Below are 15,885 nucleotides of genomic sequence, written 5' to 3' on the forward strand. Positions count from 1 at the left end.
CATCACCACAGGCAGAAAGAAAAGAAGAGACTTAAGTACATAAGTACAAGAACTGATGATTAGCTTTTATAAGTAGCTAAACAAAAATCTGAGGTCCAATGTTTTTAAGACTTTTTAAGACAATGTTTGGACGACTAGAGTTAAAATATTACACGTTGTGGATTCTATAACGTGACTTTCCAGAATGCTAAATTTATTATGAACAAATATTGTGCGCACAATGAAGAATAAAAACTAAATAAATCAATAAAAAGGTACTGCACACTATTACACGCCAAACATGATGATTGTAGCAACAACATTGAGAAAGAATTCACTAAGAAGGACCACGCCAATAACAGTATGAGTTTAGAGGTTTATTGCATAATGAGATGATTGTAAGACAGGGAGAGGAAGGGGTCTCAGGAATCTCTGGCAGTGCAGAGTCCCCTGTCGTTCCTGTAATTCTGCAAGAGAGAGAAAAGAAACACAAAAAAAGGGGTGGGGGGGAGGGATGAGAGAACGGAGTCGAAGAGGAAGTGAACGGGTTCATTTGAGCTTAAATACTTGTGCCGGGGAAATGAGCCGTGTTCTGGGCGTGGTCCCGTTCCTGAACTAAATTTATAAAACTACATATAAGTGTCGAAGTATATTCACAGATTATGAAACCCCGTCTTAAAGGTGCAGTCCAGCAATTTACTATTTAGTAATGTACTTTTTTTTAAAGTAGAGGTCTCACAAGAAGCGGGTTATAAGAAAGGGTCCCACCCCTAATCCCGAACCAATGAGGGGTTATTTTCAGGGCCACAGAGGAGAGAGCACAACAGTTTTCACAGGCTGAGTAATAAACTGAACTGTAAATTGGTGGAGGTCCCCTTTAAGAGTGTTTTTTGTGTCTAGAAACAGAGCAGCGTGACTGCATAGTTCAGTACAGCACAGACAGTAGTTGCATGTACAGTTTGTGCACTGTGTGTGTGTTTTTAATTGATTAAAAAACACATTTCATTTATAATATTTACATCAAATTGCATGGCGTGAAAGTTTTAATAGCGGACATGTGACTTGAGTTTTTTAGTGTATGAAAATACAATATGAAAAGATTTATGATCATGAGTAAGAAGATTTTTGTTTCGTGAAACAATGACAGCATGTATTGTGAACTAAACGATTTGATTTGTATAAATCCTCATAAAACAATATGTATCTTTATATTTCCTGTATATATGGCATGCTATTTAGCAGGTGTGTAATTTGGAGTATATTTAATACCGTCAGAATGTGACTAAGCTGGATGAATATGATGCACTAGCTTACTTTAAAGGTCAGTTATGCAGATTTCACCCTCAAACACACACCTTCTATTTCACACAAGACAACACGATGACGTTTGATTCCTCTTTCGTTTTATTCAACACATTTATTTTTCTCTGCTTCAACAGGAATCCATTATACGCCTGACGGAGCTGAGCCTCATGCCGCTGAATCCCACGTCTCTCAAGCTCTTGTACTCTCCGGGCCTCATGTACATCTGCTTGCCTCTGTACTGGGGCTGCTCATACATCAGCCAGTGGCCGTCCATCACGTTGCAGGACTGGCAGTCGTTCATGCGGTAGCGGTCCTGGATGTTGTCGCAGTCGTCCATCAGCTCGTGACTCTGGCCCTGGAAGCTCTCCCTCTCGTAGATCTTCATCCTGTAAGAGCCTCTGTGCTGTGGATGAGCACAAAGAGGAGGACGGGGTCAGCGTAGGACTCCGAATGAATTTAGATTGCAGTTTTGCTGCTGTTCATGTAAACATTACTACATTCTAACCAACATTTCAGCAGCACAGCAGGAAAATAAATACATATAACAACTTATTTGACTATTTTGAATCAATATAATGTTACTTAGAAAGATTACTAGTTTATCTTTTTCAAAATCCTTCGATACCTGAGGAATCAAATGGCAGGATCGGATGGAGTCACTCATGCCAAAAGTCATGTAGTCGGAGTACTCTCCCCTCTTGAGGAAGTACTGGCTCCCCGTGTAGTTGGGGCGGTCGTAGATCACGAAGCAGCCGCTCTCCACCCTGCAGGAGGTGCACTTGCTCAGGTAGGAGGTCATGTCGGAGCAGTCGCTCATGCACTCATAGGAGCGACCCTGGAAGTTCTTCTCCTCGTAGAAGATGATCTGTGGAAAAGAAAAACAGAACAAACTGATTTGGAATAGGCCTGAATTTGTCTCTTTTGACATTTTTTTTTACTTCAGTAAACTTAGATTATTTCATGTCCTCTATTATCTTTCCCCACTTGTTTACATTCCTCCTAAACCGAAAAGTGCTTGTTTTCTGGTCTACTCCCTACAAACCTTGCCCATGTTTGATGATCTGTGTTCGTGAGAATCTGTCCAACAACCTGTGGCTTTTATACCAGGCGGCTTTTATACTTTATACGTGCCGTAACAGGGTTTTGTCATTCAAATGATCTGGAAGCTGATGAATAAGCAGCTCTGCGATCGCTGTTAATTTCATTTGTGCCATCCTGATCCAGGACAAAGGGAGAGGGAAATGGGTGGAAGACACAAGGCAGGAGAGGAGGGACAAGAACTGAGCTGCAGTTTAGACATTTCTCAGACTGGGGAAGATTAGAGTGACGAGAAAAAAAAAGGAGTTTGTACAGTCTGTCTGAATGGATTTGTCATGCTTCGTTTGAATGTGGCAGTAGTTCAGACCGTGGATGTCTGGATGACACATTTCAAATGGCTATGAGTTTATTTTAAGGTCCCTTAATATTAACTCTTACCTGGATGCCAAGAAAAGTAATTATTTCATCTCAGTGATATCTGTGTTTGTTTATTTTAATGCCAGTAGGACATGAAAACCATAGTGATTGAATACATCTAGCTCTACTGGTCTACAAATGATATATTTAGAAAGACTCAGTATATAGAACAGCTTACAAAGGTTGGTATGAGTAAATTACATTTTGACTTGCCAAAGCAGGAAAACCACAGGTGTTACTAATAAACGTGAACGATGGTTCTATTCTGATCAGGTGTCCCAGTAAGCCGTCACAGTGTGACGGTGAGCCAACATGCATTGTACCTAAATGCAATTCAATGTTTTCTTTTCATTACTAACCAAAAACTGCTTACAAACTGCTTATTTAGATCTTTCTTCAGATCATAATATCCAGCAAATCCTGTGAAGCCTTAAGTTATTTTTTTTGCAAATGGCGCCATTACTGTATAATGCAACAACAAAAGGCTTAATGAGGTCATGGTTCATTAAACCACAACATCCCAGGTTCAAATCAGGACTTCTTCTCTTACTCTGCATCCTGTTGTCTTCTGCTGCGGCAGTAAAACAAAAATAAAACATCGGCTTTATTCAGCTCTTAAATAAAACCTTCTCACTGCAGACGTTTGGACATTTCCAACACAGATGTCATTTATGATATCAATACATGGCTGCAATCCGCCTAACGACGCCATCGTTAATGTTGTTAGTTACACCTGAGCTTTCGCTGCTGCGAGTTAACATTTGAGGAGACGACACTGCAGCTTCAGATGGGATTCAACTTGTGTCCTTTAAAAAAAGTCACTGTTGGAGTGGAAAAGGGTGTTGGGTTTAATGAAATGTTTCATTATGTTCAATCTGTTTTAAGAATGCAGAATTTCGCATGACAATCAACTACTTATTTAACCAACTGGTCACAAGACGCTTAAGTGTGTAATAATGGAATAAGAAGATAAGACGGTTTCACGGTTTACTACCGCCAACCGTCGTCCAAGAATGAAAGACTGCTTTGCCGTCATGACGATATAATCTCATCCTGCAAGAAGGCAAAATGACAACAATCGACCAAATAATTTCCCATCCCATAAAAAAAAGTCTTCTGATTTTGACCAAATAACAATGAACGCAATGGAAACAATACACACAAGCATCATTAGGATGGCTGTTGGCCTTAATAAGTAGTTTGATATGAGGCCATCACATGTGGACAAAGGGAAATCAAACTTGACCAAACCGTTTTGCTGATATGCAAATCAAGCTAATTTAGATGACAATAGTTTCCCCTCGTCTGCACATTCTGCATTTCGATATAAACCACAACACAGCTGCAGTTGGGTGGCAGGCAAGCAATATCATCAACAATGGGGAAGGTAAGGAGCAAATGCTGCTTTCTAAAGGTTTTCAAGATCTTTCAGGCAGTAACTATGTAGTGCACGTAAGCTGATTTTTGTCAGGTTTGTTGTCATTTAAATGGCAGCCAGGCACAACAATATGCCATTGTTGCATTTCTTACAATGCTGGGATGATAGTTTACCAGGATCGGTCCGTTTCCTTCCATCCAGATTGCATTCTTTGAGGATAAGAAGTTCGAAGGCCGACGCCATGAGTGCAGCACCGACTGTCCCGACCTGCGCTCCTACTTCGGCCGTTGCAACTCCATAAAGGTGGAGAGTGGCTGCTGGGTGCTGTACGAGCGTCCCAACTACACTGGCAACCAGTACATCCTGAGCACCGGGGAATACCGTGATCCCCAACAGTGGATGGGATTCAATGACAGCATCAAGTCATGTCGCTCTATCAAAAATGTAAGCTCAACAAGTAGATAACAAACAGGTTACAGCTTTGAAAGTCATCATTTAGTATCGATTGTCCTATTCAGGTAATAATATTGCTTATGCATCAGTTTTATTAAGCAGGGATACATTTACCACATACAGCAGTAGATTGAGTTGAAATGGGTAGTAGTTTACGTAAAATCAAGGACACAACTTGATTTTCAAACATTTGTGGGTTAATGTTTTGCAGGAGAGTACCCAGCTGCAGTCAAATACCACAGAGTGCACCAACCAAGCAGTAATCAGTCAAAGGCCAACAGAGAAAAAGGAGAGATAAAAGGCTCATGATTTGGCAGCAGGGTGCTTTCCACTTCAATTATTTGAGGAAACTAGGAAAACAGCCAAGAAACCTATTTGTAGGTGTGAGCCAAGTGAATGAGGACACAGAGATAGGTCAAATGATTGAGATACTAAACACTAACGTGATTTCCCCAACTCTACTTCACTAACTCTTTCAAGGTATATGGAAAGTCCTGGAAGATCAGGTTCTACGAAAAGAAGGATTTCGCAGGTCAGGCGGCAGAGTGCACTGAGGATTGCGCGTCGGTTTACGAGGCCTTCAAGTTCCAGGAAGTCCACTCCTCTGTGGTCACGGATGGTGCGTGGGTCCTCTACGAGCAGCCCAACTACCACGGACACCAGTACTTCCTGGAACGTGGCGAGTACCACAACTACACAGACTGGGGCGCCACCTCCCCTGCTGTGGGATCCTTCCGCAGGATCACAGAGTTCTAGAACAGCAGTGACCATGCCCCTAAAAGAGTTATGTGATTGCTAAAGACACCAAAGTTCTAGAAGCATTAAGAAAATCTAGCTCCAGAACATTGAATTCTAGGACCCTCACAAGATTCCAAAGCCCGAAACCAAAATTCCAAATACTTCCAGAGTTCTAAAGCCACTGAAGTTCTGGAATTTTGAGTTAGTTCTAGATCCCTCATGAAATTTAGAGTTCCAGAAGATTCTAGAACTCTCCAGTCTCCCACCTGCATCTCCAATTTGAACATTTGCTTCTTTGCTTCTCCCCAGAACCCTGAGTGTTGCACTCAAATTAATAAAAGTATTTATTACACAAAACGGTGACATCTGTGTTCTTTCGTGTTACGTTACATGACACCTCAACAGCCTTGAGTCTCGTATTCTCGTGTCCACCAGTACTGTTCAACACAGTCTACATCCCAAGACAGATTGGTGTCAGATCATACTTAACATCGGCAGGAACATATATTATGCAATAAGAAAACTTTCCAAAACATTAGACGTTGGTAGACATTTTCACGTCAACATATTGCCTGTGAGCCACAAACATTTCTGCACAGATCCTGATTCAGAGTACTTCACAATGTCATAATTCAGGTCAAAAATATGTTTCAAGTTATTGTTCATCCACAACAGAAACGTGTAGTATGTCTTATATCTGTATTAGTTAAACACATTGTTGCAAATTTTACATATAATATAATAAAAATGACCTATACTCAATAATCTGATCATTGTTTACTTGCTTATTATATGTAATTTGACTATTTTAACTATTTACTTTAATTCTTAAGGAATACTATAAACATATTGTTGGCATATTTTTGGTCGCCCAAACAAGTGGTTTTGCATTTATTACAGTACAAATATTCAAGGATAAATCACTTTATGAATTTGTCCCAGCGATTTTAAAACTTAAAACTTAAATATTTTTTAACCCTAGATGGTGTTTATTGTGTTTATGTAAATGCTCATCTACTAAAGTATATCAATAGTGTAGGAAATTTGGGGTTTAGAAGTGTGTTTTAAGAAATTATAATAGAAGTGTTTAATGATTCATAATTAAGAAATCATAATTAGAAGTATGTTGGAATACATAATTAGAAGATTCATAATTAGAAGTGTTTTAGAATTTGTAGTTAGAAGTGTATCTTAGTAGAATTGTAGCACCTTAATATTTGCTTGTGAAACTTGTGAAGGTTTTTGCCAAAAGTTGCAAATCCTAATCTTTATATAGAATGTTTACCATAGAAGTGTTAAGCCATAAAAGACAGTCATTGAATGTATTAAACTGTGAAGAATAGCCAAGGGAAAGTCAGACTTCTAGACAGACATTTGCAGGTTGTGCCCGCGCGAGGGTTTTCGGAAGCCTGACGCCAGGAGGAGGCAACCGAAATTAGCCAATAGGAATTAAGATGGACAAAAGGGAGGGGATTTCAAACTGTAAGAGGAAGTGCTGGAAAGGAATTCACTCTCTTCTTACTCGGCTCTCAGCGTGGAAGCATCTGTGTTTTCAGGCTGAGTCGCGAGTGAATAGCTTTTCCGCGCGGATCATATTATTATATATTTTGTTAGTAGTGTACTTCATTCTGTAATTGTATTAGCTTCAGTAGGATTAAATACTTTTAATTGTAAACCAGTTTATGGTAGATTTATTAAGAAGCAACTCTACTGTAAAATAACAGTGGAGCGTGCTCTCCGGCCTTCTCTCGGTGGGGGAGATTCAACCCTCCACAATAGCAGAAATAGGTTTCAGATGTACATTTTATGCGCTTAATCAATCATCATCATGCAGTCATGCTAAATATATTTTTAAATAAAATAGTACAAAACACAAGTTCTGTCACAAGCACATGCTACACTACACAAAACACATTTATACTGTATTGTTTTGGGTTCTTTTGTTTAATTCTTCATTTACAACATTTATTTTTGTTCCAATACGTTAAATAAAACCTAATTAGTTTATGTTACCAGCGTCTGCAGGTTTCACCACTGCAGTTTAATATCGTTATGTTAATGAACTGTGGATTTTTCCTCATAATTCTATCACTTCTGAGTAATAATGTTGCATATTTTGACCAGATAATTATATAAAAAAAAGGATAATAATGATAAACTTTATTTGTATAGCACCTCAAAGTTCATAGCTTACATTAAAGCTTTACATAAAATTGAAAAAAACATTTATTGCAGCGGTCCGGATCAGTTTAGATCGAGCAGAGACCGAGGTTCAGATACTTGGCACTGCTAAACAACCATTGTGTGTGGAAAGGCAATTCAGTGTGTCAGAACAATGGGCAGACTCTAGATGGATATTTGGATTGTAATAACCGGTACATGCACTGCTAACCATGCACTTGGTAGTATTGTCTCTGCCATGTATAAAGAGCACTGCGTTTGTTACAGCATCTGGTGTTTCTAAGAGCTACAGATGGCGAATGTAAGGCCAGCAATGTAAATGTGTGGTTGTAGTCGCAGGAGCTAATCATTTTCTGAATTTGGTGCAAGTCACATAGTCAATGACAAACACGTTGGAACCCAGATGCGGTCTATAATCCTGTCTGTTCTTTCCAGATTGTGTTTTACGAGGACCGGGACTTCCGGGGAAAGTCCTACGACTGCAAAGGGGACTCGGCTGACCTGCAGGGCTTCATCCACCGATGCAACTCGGTCAAGGTAGAGGGGGGCTGGTGGGTTCTGTACGAGCGCAACAACTACACCGGCTACCAGTATGTCATCGGTCCTGGGGAGTACAATGACTACCGCCGCTGGATGGGCTTCAATGACTGTGTCAGATCCTGCAGGATCATCAGGAACGTAAGTGCCATAACAAACAAAAAAACAAGAACATCTAAACACACTTTCTTCCTCGTGAATCATTTCTTTGGCTGTTTTTGGTTTCAGGCCAAAGAGGAGTACAAGCTGAGGCTGTTCGACAGGCCAAACTTTGTCGGTCAATCTTTGGAGTTGACAGAAAACGCAAAGTACATCCAGGAGAAATGGCTCGGACAGGAAGTCCAGTCCTGCAAGGTCCTGAAGGGCTCCTGGATCTTCTTCGAACATCCCAACTTCTGTGGTCGCCAGTACCTGCTGGAGAAAGGGGAGTACCGACACCACTCACAGTGGGGAGCTCTGAAATCCACTGTGGGCTCCATCAGAATAATCGTAGAGCTGTAAATGAAACCAGTTAAAGTATCTTGTAATGTGATGTTATGCATTGCAATAAATTTATTTGACCCTTATGTTTGTTGGTGTTCATATGCAGATCAGTTTATTGTGTACATGTACTGTTTAAATGGGGTGTTGAGTCGGCTTTATGGCCATTTTGGAGAATGTAGTTTGTGATGCTGTGGAACTGAATCGGGTTACACAGAGAGGTGTTTCAAATATTTAGTTAACCCCTTAATTTATATAAATATTAAAGATAAACGCCTGTAACATTTCTGGTCTCAAATGATATAACTAACTAACTTTAAGTAGAAACACAAGGTCTTTTATGCTTTAGTGAGATCTGAACAATTGCCCTTCCAGGGAGAAAATTATGTTGTAATGAATTGAACACAGTTATATCTCGCCTACAACACATCAATACACAAAGGCAGTACTGGTTTGGGTATATTATTACAATTATAAGTGTAACAAATCTTCAAAAAGCTAAAGGATTCCTGCCACAGCAAGAGCAATGGAGAGATGTATATATACTACTTGTTTATAGGGCTGCAACTAATAATTATTTTGTATTATTGACACATCTGCCAATTATTCGTTTGACCTATAAAACATCAGAAAATCCTTGTGCTAAGTTACGTCTTTGCTTCTTTTGACCAACAATCCAAAACCCAAAGAATACTATGATGTCAGACAAGAAAATGCAGCAAATCCTCACGTTTCAGAAGCTGGATATCAAATATCATAATGTGGTTGAAAAAATATATTTCTCAAAATAGTTGTTGATACATTTTTTGTGGATTAATCAATCGTCCATTTTTAGTGATGAATCATGCTTTTTGATGGCTGATATAAATACAGAATAATGAGCCGTGGTGGAGGGACGACTCTACTGCATCATCCTCAGTATCAGCTGCAGAAGAGACAATTTAATTAGATCAATAAATCGTGGGAAAAGTAGGCAGACTAGCAGATAAATCTGTGACCAACAGTCTGCATTATTTGATTTGTTACAAGAAGTCAAAACTCCACCGCACGGCTTCATTCCTTCACCCTCAAGTTGTGCCTGAAATTCCTCCAGTTAATTGAGTTTTTACACAGACTGTGTCGTCATGAGCTGTGCATTTACACCAAATTTAAGTCCAGTAGATCATATATAAGTTTAGAATATCCACTGAACACCCGCTCTCCTCTTCCAGATCGTGTTTTCTGAAGACAGAAACTTCCAAGCAGAAAAAATGTAAAATATGATCAGTCAAGTATGACATAATTTCCCTGTTTCTGTAGCGTGACGTTATATCCTTGTAACATAATACGTTACTAGCAGTATGTTCCTATTTGTTGCTGCTAACAGAATCATATTTCTAGAGTAAATATGTTCATATTCATTGCTTTAAGAGATCCTTCCCAGTGGCACAAAATTAGCAGCTGTTTGGGAATTGCCATAATAAACAACACAGTTATGTAAACATGGATGAGACACATTAACAAGATGTTTAGTTGAATTCAATTCAAACAAAGAGCATAAATGTAGGCAGAAAAAAGGGCTCTTTGTTGGTGAGTAGTGTTTGAATATTTGACGGTTCCATAAATATGATGAATACAGGTAACGCCAAGATTTCCACAATAAAAGGTGTCACAAATGCAGGTGCACGTAGTCTTTATGCCACTGTGGTGTGGCCCGAGCCTCAGTCCAGACGGTCCTGTGACTCTCAGCTGATGCAGGAGAGAGGTCACAGAGCTCAGCTAAACCTGCGGACAAAGAGGTGCCGTTTGCTGATGACTCAGTGAGATTTGCCAGTAAGAGCCTGGAGCTCGCCAGCTGCTGTTAGTGCTGACGCTTGGCTCACTGGAACAACGCCGTGACCCCCGATGGCACAAAGGGAGTCCAGCCAGCATGTCCCCCCCCCAGCTGCAGTTATTCACCCCTAAAGCCTCTTTGTTTACTGCAACACATGATGCTTTTAGTGGGTGATAGGGGAGGAAAAAAAGTGAGGCAGATTCAGAGGGGGGACACACATCACAGGGAGCCAGTGTGCACCCTCTTGTGGAGGATGTTTGGAGGTGCAGACCAGATAGTTTTGTGTACTTTTGGTCCGCGGCTGTTTGATTTGGACTCGGCCCTTCAGTTTCAGTTAACAGCGTGCAGTTACATTTGAGGCAACAGTGTGCTCACAACGCCCCCGTTCACAAAGCCAAGTCCGTAAAGATAATTGTTTGGTTTGGAAGAACTTGACGGGCCTGCATAGACAGCCATGATGAACTGGGGGTCAACGACTGTGAGCCAGACCTGTTCCCCCAACATCAGTGTTGGAACTCATGAATGCTTGTGGATGAACGTGGGAGCAAATTGTTGCAGCAATGAAGTTTCATTCATGTGTTTGTGCACTGAAGGTGTCAGGTTTCCACATCATACTTGTGAATGTTGCGTACTGGACCACAATCGGCTTCCAAACTAGTTGTAACATTTCAAATAGGTCGAGTGGTAAACAGAGATTTAAGGTGAGCTCAGAGAAACCTTCCATACTTTCCAAAACATCCTTCAAGTATCAAACTCTACTCATCCGTCAGTCTGCAGCTCAAACATCCAAGTGAAGTAACAATAAGCAAAATGCTTTAGAGTTTTCCTGTTGGATGCAGGATCGTCTTTAAGATGATTAATACGTACGGACGTAAAGAGGAGAGAACGTCAATGTTGATGAAGCTGTGGAATCAATAAGTCATTTAGTCACAGGATGCTCCAGGATAAACATATTGGAATATTGACGTGTTGAATACATGCACTGCTTTTCAATATCAATATTTTCAATATCAATATGCAGTTTGGTTTTTCCTACTATCTTAAGATAAAGATTAGGGTTTTGCATCTGTAATAAGGTCGTCTAATTATTGATCTTATGTGATCACCTGCTGTCTTGTTTGTGCCCTAAAAAAACTGATTTATCGATTTATGGCTGCAGGATTTAGCTCATGTTTAGTCTTCCAATACATAGTATCATCTCTATCATGCAGATGTTTTCTGATTCTTTTTTAAGTTGCATGAACAAAATCCTCCGTTAACACGTTACAGAGTTCTCAAAACGTGACCCCCCCCCCCCCTCGAGCCCCACGTTTCCTCCAGTTTAGTTATTTATAACTTCGTCTCAGCAGCTGAAAAGGAACTAAGTTAATCCCGGGAAAAGAATGCTGTTTCTGGCTGCAAAGGTTACCTTGTATGGCAAGAAGGGGGAGATGGGAGAAGAGAGACTGACTTACTCTAATGCAGTAATAAGAGAGAGCGAGTGAGGAGGAGAGATAGGGACATAAGACAGAGGGTCAAATACATTCAACAAAATCTACGGCAGGGATAAAAATAGCAGAGAGAAAGCAGATACATCTTTGTCTGCAGCATTGTCCTTTATAACAGCTTTTTATCGGAGTAATATCCACCGTGACACACACATTTCCTAGAAATGTCTCCCGGCAAAATGGATTGTTCAATAAAGTGATAGTTATCAATTGAAAATATTGATATCTATGTTTATTATTGTTATTCTAATACGACGATTACTGATGAAGTGCAGACAGCTGATGAAAGGCTGCGATGTGACACCACGGCCTGTTGGAAGCACACAGTTTCACCTGGAGCTGATTTGGGATGAAAGCAGCCACGAGTTCCACTACAGCTCCACGTACAAGCTCTTTGATCGGCACTAAAAACACTATTATCAACGTAGCAATATTGTTTGTGGTCAGAGGCTCATCTCAGACTGTGAGAAAGTCTCTTTCTCACAAATAGAACTTTGATCATCAATCCGAGAAAGTCAGTTATAAGAATAGTAGTTGACTGTTTGGTTTGGCTCTTTACTCCAAGACATGACATTACATACCATTTCTTTATAAAATGATACAAAAGTAGACTAAAATCTGGAGTGCATGCAGCTGAACCAGCCTCATCAGATCCAGGAGGTTGAGCCTCTCATCCAGAGAGAGATAACTACTGAGATGAATCTGCTTTCGGCCTCTTGTCACCCTCTTGTCCTCCGAGGAGACCCACTGCAGAGAGGTCATGTTCCTGTGATGTGGCTCCCTGCCCACCACACCCTCATTTGGCAAATACTCTCACTGCATCATCCACACACCTGACACTCAAACACGCACACACACACACACACACACACATACATACGGACCTGCTGGGACGTTAATTTGGACCTGAGGATGATGCAGGGAAAGCACCCCATCGTGCTGGAGCCAACAACGGGATGTTATGACGAGTTCTTTAATTCTGTGCATCTGTTTCCTCCATATTATCTATCATTTCGTATTCTCATTGCTAGCTATCAATAGAAGGATAGTGTATGGCAGGATTGGCAGTCATTAAATATCATACATTATTTTTACGATGCTAACACTCTCTTCATACCCCTTCAGCCCGTCTCTTGTGCTACTGTAACACCTGGGTGTCAGGGTGCGATGTCACAGCATAAAAGCAGAAGCGCAATGACAAGATGAGAAGAAAAAGGTAAAAAAACTCACATATTTGCACAATTCACATGTAGAACAGGTGAACATAAATAAATAGATAAATACATTTACTTTAAAATGGAGAAAGCATGCATATCCAAAGAATTACAATATAATTACAATAATTACAATAATACAAACCCACTTTACGAAACCTGTACACATGAATTTCATCCATGTGTTTCATTTTAAATATTTCTGGTAATATATTATAATTTTATAGAAAGTAATATATATATAATGTTAGATATATTACTAATATTATACTAAGAATAATGATTCTTAATCATTTCCTGTTTTCAAAATAAAGGTAAAGCTCCAAAGACCCAGATGTGAAACAAACAAACCCATGGAGTAGATTATTTTAATAACTTGACTCAATACCACAACAACAAGGCTTTTGAGTACGGTTCATTTTCTGCCGCGTGTTTGATGTTTTGTTCTTATCGTCCGTCTGTTAGATTCACAAACAACCGACAAGTTTGTCTGGAAGCCACAAGATGGCAGGATTGTACACAGAGTCTCAAACTAGGGTACGGCTTAGTTTATACAACCAAATAACCTCTGCAAGCTGATTGAAGTGCACCACTGAAGGAACGGCGTCATTTAAAAGCAGCTGTTTGTCTGTTTCCTACCTGGTTTGATTTTAATCTCATAATATTGTAGAAATTGACGTAAAAACATATATTGTTCTGTTTTGTTTGAATGAATTCCATCGCAGATAAGCAACTTAAAGGCCACTATTCTGTTAAAGCGGTTGCATATAAAAAACCACGAGAGATAAGATGAATGGAAGACCCACAGTGGTGTGAAGCAGGGCAGTAGAAACAGGAGTCAATACATGATTCACACCACTTTCAGCACGTTCACAGTGAACACGGATCCCTGCAGTCACCCATTTCAGTATTCATTCAGCTCTCGTCATGCACACCTTTGTGCTAAAGGTTTACCAGGGAGCCCGATGTGACGTCAAAGCTGGGGAGAAAAAGAAACAGTATTGCCATGGAAACCCGTCTCCCTCAGTTTCCCTATGATCTGTGATCTGAGAACATGAAGGCAGTATTACTGCACAGACAAGCAGCCCTGCACACAAGAGAGGCAAGAGACAATCCTTTACATGAACGTGGAACGGGACGACTGGATGGGAGGGATGTTGAAATCTTTTTGGACGGCAGCTGACTTTGTGTTTATCTTCAATGAAGGACTGCTCCATAAATCAGCTTTTTATTGCCAGTTTAAAGTTTACCTCCGGACGAGTCCCATTTATAGACTCATGAACATGAACTTCAAGGTAGAACCAAACATTTTTTGGGGTTGCTTTGGGTTTTTCCAGTTAATTGGACCAGTTGGTGGTAAAAAGATATTTAGCTACATCAACGAAATTTAGCTTTAAAGGTACAGAAAAAAAACCTAATAGATGCCCTGCACATCGCTGCATGAGTTCTTGCAGATTGGAGAGATGACAGTGAAACACGCCCACACGGCCCTGAGAAGAAGTCTAATCAGGCAGGTTGAGTGGAATCACCTGTGTGGCTGCACCAGACGTGTGCAAGGTCTTTACATGGGTTGGTGATCTTACCATCTACTCATGCATGTCAATAACTATAATAAGCCTACAATCCAATCCAGGCCACTGATGATTGGATGATTATTAGTGCCGTTAGTTAGAGTTGTGATTTTTATTTTTAACGTCAAAAGATCCAAGGAACTTGTTCCAAGTGAGAAGAAAAGATAAAAGTTACATTCAGCATGAATGAATGTACCAATCAGTGGGAAAGGATGCTGTGTTTGGTGCAGGTGAGTGTTTTTATTATTAAATTGGCCATTTTCTGCCTGTCAAACTTCTCCACATGCTAAAGTGTGTGTGAATAGAGATTAAGGAGATTCAAGATGGCGGAGAGGGGTGAAAACCAGAAAACACAAGAGCAAATGTGTAAGGAGTGTTGTCAGCTCTACTGTAAGCTGCAAACGTTAGCATGTCCGACTAACTATAGCTTACCACCTACGGCAGTAACTTCGAAGGCCGGAGATCTGCAGGGAGTTGCTGTGCAAAGTCCTCGGAGAGCTTCGACGGCCGCTCTGAGCTCAGCCGGCTGCGGTCATTTGACTTTGGCGCCGAAGTGCAAACTATAAAGGCGAACCGGTCAGTAGTCCTGTGACTCCTGTGACATGTTGACCTACGTTACAAAGAATTTCTTCCCACCTGAAAGACGCGAAGAAGCTTTCCAGTTACAGAAAGATGTAATTATTGCAACGAGCCACGCTATTTAGAGTTCTGCAGTGCATTTTACGGTACAATAGTTTCCCTTGAAATACAATCATTCTGGAGTCATTGTACGATTATTTGGTTTTCGGCATCTGGCAACGCTGGTTGAAGGTTGTTGTGTTGACGCCCCTTTCCATAGGTCAGGTCTACTGCTCTCATTGATCAGTGGCCTCAATGCTCTAAATCATTATCACAAACAAACCAACATTGATCGTTGGGTTGAAAGAGCTGCTGAACCAAAAAGAGTATTTTTTTGGTTCAGACTGTTAAAAGCTCATCTGGCTCAAACATACAGTTTATATCTCCAGGGGTTCCTCTCCCCTGAGGGGGTCGTCTCCAGGCTTCGGTGCACGTGTTGTCGTCCTCAGTCACGAGCAGTGTAGATGTTGCTGCTGCTGCTGCTGCTGTTGTTGTTGTAGTTTTTTGTGTGGGGCTTTGAGGTTGTTTGCATTGCTGACGTCGTCGCCCTGATTTCATTTGCATCGAATGGAGACGCCCCAACCAGCCTGGAGTCTGTGAGGACAGTCGAGGTGATTCGATTCGTGTAATGTTAGATGCAACCGCACAATGGATCACGTGTGCACCGATTCGTTGC

At 40.6% G+C, this 15,885-nt stretch overlaps 3 protein-coding genes across 4 annotated transcripts; 2 read left to right on the forward strand and 1 right to left on the reverse strand.

Moving 5' to 3' along the window:
- Window positions 1-1,411: 1,411 nt before the first annotated feature.
- On the reverse strand, window positions 1,412-9,632 carry LOC142970557 (gamma-crystallin M3-like). The gene is made up of 3 exons (XM_076110873.1): window positions 9,618-9,632; window positions 1,910-2,149; window positions 1,412-1,687 (listed from the first exon to the last, which is right to left on the reverse strand). Exons 1-3 carry the CDS (start codon window positions 9,630-9,632, stop codon window positions 1,412-1,414), a joined length of 531 nt encoding a protein of 176 aa, XP_075966988.1.
- On the forward strand, window positions 4,118-5,326 carry LOC142970564 (gamma-crystallin M2-like). 2 transcript variants are annotated; one of them, XM_076110885.1, is made up of 3 exons: window positions 4,118-4,126; window positions 4,319-4,561; window positions 5,051-5,326. In XM_076110885.1, exons 1-3 carry the CDS (start codon window positions 4,118-4,120, stop codon window positions 5,324-5,326), a joined length of 528 nt encoding a protein of 175 aa, XP_075967000.1. The 2 variants fall into 2 exon arrangements, with proteins under 2 accessions (XP_075967000.1, XP_075967008.1); XM_076110893.1 differs by having other exon boundaries at window positions 5,063-5,326.
- On the forward strand, window positions 7,659-8,527 carry LOC142971116 (gamma-crystallin S-1-like). The gene is made up of 3 exons (XM_076111745.1): window positions 7,659-7,683; window positions 7,893-8,167; window positions 8,255-8,527. The coding sequence occupies exons 1-3, from the start codon at window positions 7,659-7,661 to the stop codon at window positions 8,525-8,527; spliced, it is 573 nt and encodes a 190-aa protein (XP_075967860.1).
- Window positions 9,633-15,885: the final 6,253 nt, after the last annotated feature.

The sequence above is a fragment of the Anarhichas minor genome, unplaced genomic scaffold, assembly GCF_050575085.1.
Source record: "Anarhichas minor isolate MPS153535 unplaced genomic scaffold, ASM5057508v1 ptg000004l, whole genome shotgun sequence".
Classification (NCBI taxonomy): Eukaryota; Metazoa; Chordata; class Actinopteri; order Perciformes; family Anarhichadidae; genus Anarhichas; species Anarhichas minor.